This window comes from Tasmannia lanceolata, unplaced genomic scaffold, assembly GCF_043159265.1.
Source record: "Tasmannia lanceolata isolate RefF3 unplaced genomic scaffold, GAP_Taslan_0.1 ptg000007l, whole genome shotgun sequence".
In the NCBI taxonomy this organism is placed as follows: domain Eukaryota; kingdom Viridiplantae; phylum Streptophyta; class Magnoliopsida; order Canellales; family Winteraceae; genus Tasmannia; species Tasmannia lanceolata.
Window position 1 is genome coordinate 13,063,515 of NW_027518684.1, and position 14,034 is coordinate 13,077,548.

The following is a 14,034-nucleotide window of genomic DNA, read 5'->3' on the forward strand; positions in this document are numbered from 1 at the left end:
ATGAATTAAATGAATAAGACAAATTCTAAGAGGTGGCTCTTCTTTCTTAAAACTTGAATTTCTCACTTAAAATCCAAAAAACGCTATCAGGACAGCAAATGGCCCCTGGCCGTTTGGATACGTGGATTTTAAAATCTAAGTTTTTAGTTTGGGAACAGTGTAAAATAGGATTCATGATCAAGCTGCTGTATGCTGTCCTGATAGCGTTTCTTGGATTTTAAGTGAGAAGTTCAGGTTTTAAATATCTCTCTTGCATCCTGAGATTTCTAAAACCTGAAAATATTGGAGGATCTGCTACTCTCTCCTGCTGATAGAAAGAAGGGTAAGAAGTAAAAAACGAGTAAAAAATGATGGCTGCTCAGCTTCTTCTTGTCTCTTGGCTACAATTTTGAAGAAATCCCGGATTCTAAAATCCACGTACCTAAGGCCACGTTTGAATGCCAACAAGATTTAGATTTGGATTTAGATGATATTTTGAACTAGATTAGATCCTTAGATTTCCAAATCAGCTACGTGCAAAAAAGTCTGATTTTCAAATATGTTCTGCGAGACATTATTTGGAAATCAATATTTGTGGCAACTTCTTTCACCATCGCTGCTCCTCGATGTTGCTCCGGCAGCAGCGAGACATCCTTCCCTCTCTTAAAACATGATCATGAAGATGACTGATGTGTTTTGTATCCAAAACTCAAATCCAAATCAAAATACAAATGCATAAGGTATCCAAATGAGCCCTAACTGAATTTCCTGTCAAATGTGTCTGAAAAGCACGATAAGAAGCTTTCAGATTAGATTTAAAAGTGGGTTTCCCTTCAAATTCAATCCCACACTGCCCCAGAATGGAAATTTCAGAATTAAACAAATAAATTGTTGAATTATCATTTATTAGTTTCAAATCCCACATTGGCCTTTCGTTATATTTCCGTCCAGGCAAGCTGTGTATGAACACAATACAATGAAATTTACAACTGCATTTAAAGGGCCTATATATTATTAGCTTTTGCAATCAAATCAGTGAATTCTGGGTTCATGTAGTTACATAGATCTCAGAGATTTAAGCGGATCCAAAAATATTAAAAAAAACTTCAGAACCCCATCACAAAAATATTCAATTCGCCACTACTTCTCAAGCTGTTGTAAGTTAATTCCCCAAGTAGATGCCAACTGCAACATCAGCTGGTGAACCGTCGCCCCTTCCCAATCTTCAGGCGGTTCCATTGTTGAAGCTTCATGTAAACTCCATAGAAGTTCTCTCTTGACTTCAATGGGGATGCCCAAAAAATCGGGGCCATTTTCCATGATCAATTCTGCCAGCTGCAATACTCAAAAACAGAAAAGGGGGTGAGCAGATCATATTGAAGGCAATCCAAAAGTCACAAAGAAATAAAAATACATCACCATAGAGCACATGCAACAGACTATCCACGAAATGCCTTTTGCGATGGACGCTAGCATATCCCTCAAAATAATTATTTAAATTAGTCACAGGTTCATACTCGCTTAAGTTGCGGATTTGACACTGCCTGATGCATCATGTTTTGTACATAAAATCATATTTTCAGCATGTTTCATATATATAGTTTCAATACGATATAAGAAAATTACACCACTCCTAGCAGAGGACCAAATTTAACCTTCTAAACATACAGCATATATTATTATATAGTAATATTGGTTAAAATTGAAGCAATGTGGACAATACCACAGCCAAAATTGAAATGAAATGAAAGAATATAATTGGGTTACCTGTTGAATCCAAGACAAACCAATATCAAACAGTCTTTGATCCAGCAGAAACTGCCCTATTGCATGCAAAACCTCACTTGCTATTTCATTAGAAAGCTGATCCAAAACTGGACCAGATCTATCCATCAGCTTCAGAAGCAATAGGTCGTCCCCTGTAGACAACACTTCAGAATATGAGGAATCCATGTCACCAGCATGAAGTAAATCCATTGCATGGCTCCATGAAGCCCATAGTGGGCCCCTCTCCTGCCCTGGATTATCATCTGCCAACGCCTCAGCCTCGGGTATTGCCTCCCGTGTTGCCGTTCGAGATATTTCACCATCTTCCCCAGCGACCCGGATAGCTTGCAAAGTTGCTTCATCCTTTGAGGCTTGCCAGACACTTCTTGCAGAAGGTCCCTCACCAAGCCTAACAGGCCCAGGTCCCTTATCCCAAACTCTCCTGTTGCCAACTTGATCACCATTGTGATCTGTTCTAGGTAATCTACCATCATTTGAAACACCACCAAGAGCCCTTCTGGAGCTTACATGGCCATTTCTCGAAGGTCCATGTGCATAAGAATCCCATGCTTCAGACGGGTCTGGCCTCCAAGGGGGATCTCTTCCCCTAACTCCTGAGACAAAGCCCTCAGATGAGAGGTATCTTTCTGCAAATGGAATTCGCCCATCACCACCCCTGCCCAACTTGGAGCTAGAGTAGTCGTGAAGGCCATTATACTTGCCTGAAGGCCTACCAGAGGATCCCTCAAATCCCATCATCAAATTACTACCTCTCCTACCTGATGATAGTGCCAAATCATGTGCCATTTCTTCAACAATCCTCTCAAGACCGCGCACTCTGTTTTCTAGAGTTACCATGCTATCATGGGAGCCCTCCATGAAGTCCTGCAATTTGCAAATATCAGTCATCTAACCAATTTATACAACATATAAATCGGTAGCAGAAAAGGCAAACAATAAACTATGTTGACATCAAGATGAAGAATTTCCTTCTTATATTAAGAAAACCTTTGGTAGAATATTTAGTGCACTGGAAGCATAATAGTGTAAAAAGAGTTTGGTCAATGAATCATTTTATTCCGTACTAAGGTCTTGAAAAAGCTAGAATAAGGAAATATATTGAAGAAATAATAGAAATAGTCACAGGTACAAATCTTTCAAATGGTGCCATGCTTTTTTATGGTTCCTGATTTGTTATATCTAAGATCAGTACGGAAAGTTTGAGATTCAACTCTGGTTCAGGAAACTAGTGGCACTAATTCTTTCTATCAAAAGGTGGACCATATTTTAGCGGACACTAGTTCAACCAGGAAATTAGAGTACATATAGCAGGGCGGCCCAGTGCATAAGGCTCCCGCCATTGCGGGGTCTGGGGAGGGCTAGATGTACACAGCATTACCCTGCTTTGCAGAGAGGCTGTTTCCGTGACTCGAGCCAGTGACCACCAGGTCACAATGGAGCAACCTTACCATTGCCCCGACCCGTACATCTAGCCCTCCCCAAAAAGAGTACATATAGCAACAAGAAGAAAATTGAGAAGACCATTAGATTCAACCATAAAGGTGTTACACTGAGAATTAAAATTAAAATAAGTCCAGAAATTTTTCTGACCAATTCCAAAGGGCCAAAGATTCAACCATTTATGAGTTCAGCCTAAAAAGCTTAAGCCTGTTGAAGATTCTGACCAATTACAACAAAAGCCTTAGGTTGTCTCTGAACTGCAACTCTAGAAATATTAACCTAAAAAAAGATTTTTTCTAGAAAAATTGCTCTTGTTGAAAATGTATATATAGATCTTAATGCTAAGGAACAACATTACCTTCTTAAATATCAAAGCATAACAGTCAATGATACCTATGATTTCAATTTTGTGCATAATCCTACTTCATCTTCTTCTAAATTAGAAACAAAGGATCGTTTCTTTCTGTAATAATTTATTTTAGACTAGAAAAATATTTACGGCACCCTCAATCAATATAGCAACCTTGTGAGCTTTCATGATGTGCATCCATTAGTGAAGAAGAACTCATGAGCACAGAACTTCTTCATTTTATTTCACAATAATTTACTGCGTCTTTTATAGCCCTTCTTGTCCAATTCCCAACCAATCTCATCCTCCTATTATAAAACATCTTCCCAAGCTTGTTGCCATCAGGAAATGAAGAAATTGAGATCTTATTTGAATAGCATCTGGGAGCTTGTTGATTTCCCAATGGTAAAAGGATCGATAGACGGTATGGTCTTGATGAATAAAGAGAGGTCATATGCACCATACACATGGCAGACGGGTTTGGAATTAAGAATCGTTAATTAAATGGGCAATGATTGGAGAGTTATTCCTTTGATCTTTAACTTGTGCTACATCAACTAGATACGCTGAATCTTACTGATGCAGGATTGCTTTATTTTTCATTGTCGATGGCTCTCTTTATGGATAATTTTTGTGCAGTTGAGATTGTCTTGAATGGTCTATTTCATGAGAGGATGAAACAGATCCAAGTTAAGTATCATTTCATTCAAGATGTACACACTAGGGGTGTTATCTCTTTGTAGTTTGTCCCAATCCTGAATTCCCGATAAATTAGGGTTCATGAAGTAACTTTTCACCAAGGCTTTGACTTCTCTCTAAGATAAATCCCTCGCTGATAGCACGCTAATTGACGTTAGGAAGAGACGTAGAGTTGGATGGGACACTGACAGTTGTGTTAAAAATTGCGTACTTTATAACCAGGTTGTAGTGGTATTTTTATTTTTACTTTATAACTTTCCATTTTAAAATTAAGAATGTGATTAGGATTTTTTTTTTTCCTTTTTTCCCTTATTTCTTCTAATTTTAGTATTTAAAACATTTTTCACAATTAAGTTGGACGTTGGAGAGTTATTCTTTTAATCTCTAACTGCCTCCCCACCCCCCCCCCCCCCCACCCCCCCCCCCCGCGCTAACAATTACTATCTAGACCAGAGATATTGAGAAACTACAAGAAACATGACTATTTGGCTCCTTACCATGACCTTCCAGGATGAAGCATAAGAAAAACAAAATGGTCTTAAAAAGGAAACTAGAAGAAAACAACCCTTGATAAATCCACTCTTGTACATATAAACATGATGCCTCACAACCAGTTTGTGTAAAACTACACTCCAACCACAAAAGGTGGAACCATCATTATACATCCCTAAACAAAATCAATACTTAACAAAGAGAGGCGATGGAAGAGAAAATGTAAGACAACTAAGATATCTATCATGGAAAAATCAAGTAAATTTTTTTTCGGATTCCAAGTATATTCATTTTCTAAATATCAATTTCATGTTTAAACAAACCTGTAACATTTTTGTGAGATTGGCTTGTTGTCTCTCCAGTTGTGACAATTGCCTTTGAATGGCTAACCAATTTCCTTTACTAAAGGACCCTTCAGAATGACCATCAGATCTGAATAAACCTACACGGGCACCAGAGTCTCCTTGATTAATTTCAACCCTATCATCAGCATCGAAACCTCTTGTTTTCGGGTTTTTGCCCCTTAATACCCTTTGTTCCATCAACTTATCCCGCGCACTGTCATCCAAATCGTGTACCTTATTATACGGCCCTGCTCTTTTCTCGATGTTAATAAAATTAATGCTAGCAGATCCATGAATATCATTTGAATCGTGGCCTGGCATCACACTGTGATTTGATCCACCCCCATAATCACAATCATTCAATTCTGATTCTTCTTCGCTTTGTGAGCGGGAAGAGTGGAGACATCTACGAGGTACTACTACTTCTACAGGCAACTCTCCGGAACCCCTCGTTTCAAGTTTCTGAAAGAATTCTGGATTCAATTCTTTGTCACTCAAGACAGGTGCTTTCTTCCTCAATATGCAAACCGTTTTGTCCGACATGGTGCTACCTTTGACTTTGCAAAGGGAATTAGAAGTAGGGGAAGAAGCACTGGATGCATCCTTCACTAAGGGATCTGATGCTTTGTCACTGGGGTTTGACTTTCTGAGATCCGACTTCTCCACAGACTTAGTCAGTTCAGAATTTTTACCATCTGGGTATTACATAAAACCAAAAATTAATCACCCCAACAAAACAAAATTTGAATGAAGAAACAAAAAATATTGGCACACTAACCATGTGACAGAGTTTTTGGGTCCTCTGAAGCTTTATCTCCTCCCTTTCCGACAGTCTTCTTCCATAGCTGCAGTGCCTCTGTCATGCTATCCCTGACAGGTTTCACCTGAGCAACAGATCATAGAGGTCATATATTTACTTAAGAACTGGTTCTTCAACACAATCAATAATATAAAATGCTTATTCAATTGTGGAACAAATCCGCAAAGTTACCTTATCAAAGCGGCAAGCCTCGAGTGCCGTTATTGTTGAAGCAGCTCCGTCAGTGACCAAATGACTTGAATGAGATGCCAGGACACTTAATGTGTCGGCAGCTGCCTTACGAGTAGCCCAATCACTATTTTCAAGGCATTCGTGAACGCTCTGCATTAAAGATGGAAAACTTTGGGCAGCAATTGCACCTACCTGGAATGAATACAATGGCAGATGATCGTGTGTTAGTCATCTCATCTACATAGAAACTACACCCAAGTACTAAAACGATCTCAGTTTCACTAAACTCATCACAAACACGATCTTTTTTGCTTAATAAACTTAACAGGGGAAACCTAGAAGCCATCATGCTAGAAAAATACAAAGCTACCAGTCATGAGATTCATCCTTTTGTTTCTTTTTTAATTGATCAAAGTTGTGTAATTAAAATTTTGGGCAAGCTCATGTTGCATAGCACATATTCTCTTGAAAATACACCAACCATGACAACCATGTCTATCAGTCATGAGATTCATTTTTTTTATTGATCAATGTTATGATATATAAGTTTTAGGGCGAACCTGCTGTTGCATCATATGTGTGTGCGCGCGCGCGCGCGCTTTTGCGAATACATACTCATTGCAAATACACTAACCACGAAAACCAATGTTGCTCACTCAAAGAAAATAATATGAATGCCAAGATAATCATGCAAATAGCAACAATCCATGCCAAAGGAGAAAAAAAAACAGGTGCCTATCTAAATTATAATGACTACAATATCAAGCAAATTCACTAAAGATTTACATTCCGTTCTTATGTATAAATCAATGAAGTAGGTACCAAAATCACATATTTATCAAACACTGGTTAGATCAAAAGAACGCGAATAAATAAAGTAATACTAATTGGATATTGCTGATAAAGTAATACTAATTTTACCCGCACAAAGACAGAGGAAAACTAGAAAAGGAAAAACTTCAAGTATGCAAACTGGGTATTGCTGATTTTTGTGCGGATTACCTGAAAGCATTCAATCAAGTACTATAACCCACTTGGCAATGCATAAATCCAAACAAATTACAAAAACAAACGCAACATACACAAAACCCACATTGCAAAAAGGATGATTTCACAGCTAAAGAAAATAAATACAAAGGAAACACACATTATCCGAACCTGCGATAGACTAGAGACGACCGACAAGAGAGCAGCCTTTGCAAGGAAATTCTCATTATTAAGAAACTTGCAAACCCTAGGACAGAGCTTCTGAAATGTAGCAATTGGCGGGTCCTTCGCACTCTCCACCATCCTCGCCATACACAACGCGGCCCCCGCCTGTACCACCTTCTTCTGCTCCCCAAACGCCTCCACCAAAGGCTTAACAAACAATGCTACAACCGACCCAAGATTCCCATTCTCAGATTCCCCTCTCAAGTACTGATTTGAAAGGGCTCCAATGGTGTCGCGACAGGAATCACGAACCCCGGAATCGGAATCTTTCAGGCAGCGGATAACGTGGGAGATGATTTTGGTGAGGTGGGTGGAGGTGGAATCGGAATGGGAAGTGGCGAGGAGGGCGAGGAGGCGAAGGGCTTCTTTTTTTACGGCGGGTTTAGGGTCTGAGGAGGCTTCGTAGAGGCAATTGAGGAGCATGGAGGTGGCGTCTACGGTTAGGGTTTGGATGATTTTTTCGAGGTCTTCGATGGCGATTTGGTGAGTGTCTCGGTCGGAGAGTTTGGAGAGGGAGGTGAGGATTCGCTGTTTGAGTTCGATCATGGCGAAGTGAGAAGAGAGGGAGGAGGAGGATTTTGATGAAAGGGTTGTTGAGTAGAGTGGTGGTGATGGTGTTGTGAGTGAGGGTTTTGAGGGCTTGAGAGGGACTGGATTTGTGGTAGACATTGTTTTTTCACAAATGGGATCGATGGAATGAGATCTGGAAAGGGGAATGAAATGAGTACGAGAGAATTACTACTGAGAAAAGAAATTAGAATTAGATCCAGAGAGACATAGAGAGAGAGAGGACGAGAGTTTTGGACTAACCTCAGAGTGAGTGATCTGGGGTCTTCTGGTGCCCCGTTGGTAAATGGGGAGGAAGAGCTAGCAATCCGAATTTACAATGTCCGAAGGATATGATTGACAAAAAGTACACCCTCATCCCATATTTTCCCTTCATTTCTACTAGTAAAAATATGGGATTTTGTAAGCTAGTACACCCTCATCCTAGGACTGTCAATGGGGCCGAACTTGGGCGGGCCTGAGGTGCTCAAGCTCAGCGCAGCGCAGCGCATATCTATACAACGGGCAGCGCATGTCTATACAATGGGCTACGAGCCGAGTTCGGGCTTGTCCAAACTCAGCCCAAACTCCACAACATGCATCGAGCCGAGTTTGGGCTTGCCTATCACCTCTTTTTTTCTGCACGAGAAAAGACTATAAGGCAAGCACAGTGTAAGGAGACCAGGTACCAGCTTAAAGACAAGTTAACAACAAAAAACCTGTTGAACATTCCATCCAAAAAACCCTCGTTGAATGTATTCCTGTTTAAGTGTTGAACTAGAAAACCATTTAATATCATAGAGTAACAAAGAATGTTTAAGTACTTATTTAATTAATATCTACTGTTATTTTTAAGGGCATAAAAAATCATGAAAAACTATATAGTAAATATATTATCGGGCCCAGACCTATAACGGGCTCGACGACCCTTGCTCAAGCTCAGCCCAAATTGGCTTTTAGCAGGCCGAACGGGCGGGCTTCGAGCTTGGCCATCCCGATTGACAGTCCTACCTCATCCCATATAGCTTGCATTGCACTTGCGTGCAACTAAGGTATTTTGTAATGAAATTTAGTATAACATAGAAAACTTCTTTCGAATTTTATAGAAATTTTCCATTTTTCAATTAATTAAAATTAGTTGTCAAGTAATTAAAATAAGGTGGTTGAGACGGAGGGGTGCCAATATCCAATAAGGTGATTTTAATACAAGCTTTCTATAATTTTTTGGAGTCACTACTATTATGCCAAAAAAAAAAAAAAAAAAATCCTGCTGCTCTCTACCAATATAAAACAAGATTAAAATCCTGCTGCTCTCTACCATATATTGGTACCATAGATCCCAATATTCATGAAACTCCTTCTTATAGGGGAAATGATATGTTACATTCTTATATATTGATAATGACACTCCTTAGCTCTCATTATTAATTAAACTATTTTTTTAAGCCGGAATTTATCTTGGAACACAGGGCAGTACCTTTAATTTTATTCATAAGAAAAAATAGTTAGAAGGGGACATAAAACCTTCGCTCTAGTCCAACAAGATACATGAAGAGGGGAAAAGAAAACTTCTTTATCCCTTTACACATTATTTATGAAACTTGCATAATGAAAGGAAAATGATATACTGCAGTGCACTCCCATACTATGACGATTACTATACTTTATTTGTACAGTTCTCTAATTGAAGTAAGCCTAACAGTTGTTAAACTCAACAATCAGATAAGGTTTGATACCATGCAATCCAAACAGGGCCTTGTGTCATTCATATTGATTTTCCAATGAAGTTTTAGTACTTAGAAAAAATTTCATTACAAAATACCTTAGTTTTGATAGTTATACAATTCTTTTTTTTTTTCCATAGGGAGTGTAAGAAATATTTTTTGGTTTGCTAGCTTTGTCACAAAATTCTTGTTGGAATATATCTGGTGTAAGCCCATGTAGTGAAGTATTTTTCATAAGCCAGTAGGGGTCCCCGCAAAACCAGGCTTACCTATCAAAAAAGAAAAAAAAAATGTAGCGAATATTTTACGGCCTACACCATAGGATGATCGAAACTGTCCATTTGATCACTTCCATATGATGATTGCATCCATACAATCTATAGAGGAATGACATATTTTGGAAACCTCGTCACTGTGTTGGGATCATCTTATGGAATGATTTTTGGCATACAACCTATAGTGTAAGTCCGTACAGTGAAGTATTTTTTAAAAGTCGTTTACCATAGGATGAACCAAACCGTCCATTTAATGGGTCACAATATAAATTGGTTGTTCCCAAAAAATCATTTCCATATGATGATCCTAGCCCTACAATCTATAGATGAAGGGCATATTTTGGAAACCTCTATAGATCGAAGGGTTGGGATCATCCTGTGGAAATGATGTTTGGCACACAACCTATTTACATTGTGGCCCATCAAATGGACGGTTTGGATCATCCTATGAGGTAAGCTGTAAAGTACATGTGAGTGGGGGTAGAAACATCTGCTTGTGTGGCTGTTCTCACGTGCCAAACCCAGCCTCAAAATGGCTATCTGCGAAATTACTTAGCAAAGGAGATTGTGCTCTTAATATTAATATTTTATAAAGAACAAGTAGCCTTACAGAGGTTTTTTGGGGAGGGAGAATCTTCTCTGACGTATTTTTAGGGAAGGAAATCGGTGATTTTTGGACGCTTATTGAACACAAGTGCCGGTAATAGAAAGGAGACCTTTGGCATTTTTTTTGTCGTATTTGTAGGGGTAAGAGGGGCATTGAAATGATGAATAAAGAGCAGCAACGAAGGACATTTACGAAAGAATAGTCAACAATCAATAGGCGGGACACGACGGAAATATCACCAAAAGAACGTGCCGAAAAAATTACGATTCTCCCTTTTAGTATAAGGATAAAGATTAGGTGCCTATTTGTAACACTCAAATGAGGAATGCTAAACCCACATGCCCCTTGCAAGAAAAAGGGGTTAAAATGGTACTCCCATTGGTTAATTTCTATTTATATGACAGTTATTATCATAATTTTCTATGCATCTTAAATGGAAATTGACCAATGGGGGCGCCCTTTACTCCCTTTTTTTGCAAGAGCGCCTCTGAGTCTAGCATTCCTTCACTCAAAAACCCTAATCAAATGGCAACGGGCATAAGCTGGGATTGAACCGCCGACCTCAGAGTCAGAGAACAAAGCCTTAACCAGTGAGCTACAGGCCCAACCCCAAATGGGTGCAACTCGGGTTGGGTTCAACCTAAACCCGTTGGGTCGGGTTCAGGTTGAGGGCTTCTAACTTGAGTGAAACCTAACATTTTTAATCATTTTTTCTTTTACTAAGCTTAAAAAGTCAATTTGGATCAGGTTGAACCCGAGTCGGGTCGGTTTCGGGTTGGAAAAAAGGGTTCCGGGTTGCAACTTGGGTCGGGTTCGGGTTGGCCTCAACCCGACTCGAGTTGCACCCCTAGCAAAAAACATTTATAACCTGTCGTTCATATGCTAAACTTCGAACATCTCATCCATGGGATGATCTTAAACCCCTGATCTGTTGAGGCCCACATTAGATCCTGACCCTTCAATCTCTAGAAGGACTGCCTACAAATTGGAGGGATAGGATCATCCTATGGAGATGATCTATAGTATTGCCTATTTACATTGTGGCCCAATAAATGAACGGTTTGGTTCATCCTTTGAAGTAGGCCCACTGTACTTCCCAACAAATATTGGACATCATGCACACTCTGTACCTAAAAACTCATATAAACAAGAGATTTATATGCTGCGTGCATGAAGTCCAGTATTTTTCGAAAAGTACAATGAGTTTCACCCCGTAAATCATCTCCACAGGATGATCCTAACCCTCTATATATTGGAAGCTTAGGATCACCTTGTGGAGATGATTTACTGGGTAATTCCCATTTACACTGTGGCCCAACAAATGAACGGTTTGGATCACCTTATGAAGTGGGCCCACTGTACCTTTTGAAAAATACAAGACTTCACCGGCACACAACATATAAAATCTCTACAGCAGTGGAGAGCTCTCCTGTAATAATCATTTAAAGGATGAGGAATGCTAAACTGAGGAACGTCCTAGCAAAAATAGGATGAGATGGGACTCCCACTGGTGGAAAGTCCCCAAAGTGCATTTATAACATACAGAAGTCAAGGGATTTGCTAGGGTCCATTGCAAAAGGCATTTCTCAGCTGGTCTAATGAAGACAAAAGCTGTTGTCTCACGACGTGGGTGGTCTGACATGCGACAGACCAGCCGCGGAATGCCTTCTGCGATGGACGCTAGCAATTACCAGAAGTCAATGAACATTAAACGCACTTTGTTGACTTTTCACCCATGGGGCGCCCTTCAGTGTAGCATTCCTTTTTCTTTTCTTTTTTGATTGGTAAAGAAATCAGTGTAGCATTCCTCTTCTAGTGTAGTTTGATTGCTACTATCTTTGGACCATGATGTGTCCATCCATCTGATGCAACATTCTGATGCAACATTTTATCCTTTTAGGTATAAGTCACCATTAGCATGAAGCTTAGGTATAAATCCATCTTTTCTTGTTTCCATTTCTCATTTGATTGTCTAATTGACTGGGAGAGAGAGAGAGAGTATTTATTCCTTACTCAAGCTTAGGCCCCACCGTGAAAGGTGCAATTTGGACCAATCTTTCACCTACATAAATTTTGACGACAAGAGGTTCCTTACTCAAGCTTAGGCCCCACCATGTGGGCCATTTTATGTTGAAAGAAACAGAGTCCAAGCAAAAAAAATGCACAATTAATGTCAATTAATTCAATTTCCTTCTGTTATGGTCAGTTCAAGCAGATCGAAATTTGGTTACAACAAGCAACCCAACAGTGACTAGATCAAACAGACTCTCTCACTAAGCGAGTGCTCTTTACAGCTTGGTTGATATGCCTCACAAAAGCGATGTCTCTCTCAAAATCCATCAAACATATAGGTAGTTTGACTCGTGCTACGTAATTGTCTGGGTTCGTGTTCTTCACTGGGCCGGTTGGAACAACGGATTCTACGGAAGCAGCGTGCTCTTTAATACCGTATGAAAATATTTAGGGATCAAATGGAAGACAAGATGGAGGTATAAGGAGATTTTTCAAATGTCTTTTCTTGGGTTCAAGGCATGAACGTTGGACCTTGGAGATTAGCTAAGTTTTTGGATGAAATTAGTTCTACAATGAATGAACGATGGTTTCCTTTCTTTTGTTCATGCCCCTCTAAGTGCCAATGATTTGGCGGATCATTTGGCTAAATCTAGGGGAGGACTCAGTTTACTCTGGGTCCTCTCTCCCCATTGATGTGAATCTGTAATCTATTTTGAACTGAATATACTTACCTTTCTTTGAAAGAAATGTGATGGTTGGGGTCGTTGATCGAGGCCCCCATCTTACCCACCGGAAGAACGAATGTCTCTATGATAAATAATACCGGTGTTGACGATGATGGTAAGATGATATTGTCTTGATTAACTGGCATATGTACTTGGTGACATGGACTATTGATATGATGGTCCATCACAAGTTGACCCGGTGGCTTTAGGTGCAACGCAGAACAGAGATCCCTTTGGCAAGATTGAGGTGTGCAAAGAATCAATTGCTTGAATACATTTAAGGGATGCCTTTTTCATCAAGCTTGGTAAAGTAGCTAGAATCATCCTTGATGGCGGAGCCAAGGGAAATGGGCCAGACTTGTGATGGCCAATACTGTTTAAAGACCTAATTGCTTTACAACTTCCAATTGGTCCATGTCGTATGGTGATTGTTTTTCTTAGGCTCCATTTCTTTTGATCTAAAATGGGCATACCAATTCACATTTTTTGGGGCCCATCAGGATTTTTAAGGCTCATTGCCAATGTGCCATGGACCATATGTGATTTACAACACTGGTGATTTGGTCGTACTTTTTACCCCTCTAAAGAGAACAATCGCAACTAGTGGGGTTCGGCCTGTAGCTCAGTGGTTGAGGCTTTGTATGTCGCTCAAACCAGTCAACCCTGAGGTCGCAGGTTCCATCCCAATAGTTTTGAAATATATAATTAGGCCCTATTTCTGCTTGATCTAAACCATCCGTTGAGTAGGGCCCACTTTATATCTCTCAGGAACCCATTTTGGTTGAAACCCATTTGCACTTGTGGGGACTTTTTTTTTTTTGTGAGATTTTTTTTTGGATGGCGAGCCTTG

At 39.7% G+C, this 14,034-nt stretch overlaps 1 protein-coding gene across 1 annotated transcript; it reads right to left on the reverse strand.

Moving 5' to 3' along the window:
- Window positions 1–969: 969 nt before the first annotated feature.
- On the reverse strand, window positions 970–8,260 carry LOC143881964 (microtubule-associated protein TORTIFOLIA1-like). Its single transcript, XM_077385329.1, has 7 exons — window positions 8,105–8,260; window positions 7,241–7,997; window positions 6,083–6,274; window positions 5,870–5,975; window positions 5,071–5,786; window positions 1,747–2,631; window positions 970–1,314 (listed from the first exon to the last, which is right to left on the reverse strand). The coding sequence occupies exons 2-7, from the start codon at window positions 7,961–7,963 to the stop codon at window positions 1,120–1,122; spliced, it is 2,817 nt and encodes a 938-aa protein (XP_077241444.1). The 5' UTR covers window positions 7,964–7,997; window positions 8,105–8,260; the 3' UTR covers window positions 970–1,119.
- Between the last annotated feature and the right edge of the window lie 5,774 nt (window positions 8,261–14,034).

Excerpts from the sequence above, each read along its gene's own strand:
- LOC143881964 (XM_077385329.1), bottom strand. The coding sequence starts at position 7,963 with ATGTCTACCACAAATCCAGTCCCTCTCAAGCCCTCAAAACCCTCACTC. Across the intron at positions 5,976-6,082 it reads AGGCTTGCCGCTTTGATAAG|GTGAAACCTGTCAGGGATAG; the intron begins GTAACTTTGCGG and ends TCTGTTGCTCAG. Across the intron at positions 1,315-1,746 it reads GTTTGTCTTGGATTCAACAG|CTGGCAGAATTGATCATGGA; the intron begins GTAACCCAATTA and ends TGAGTATTGCAG.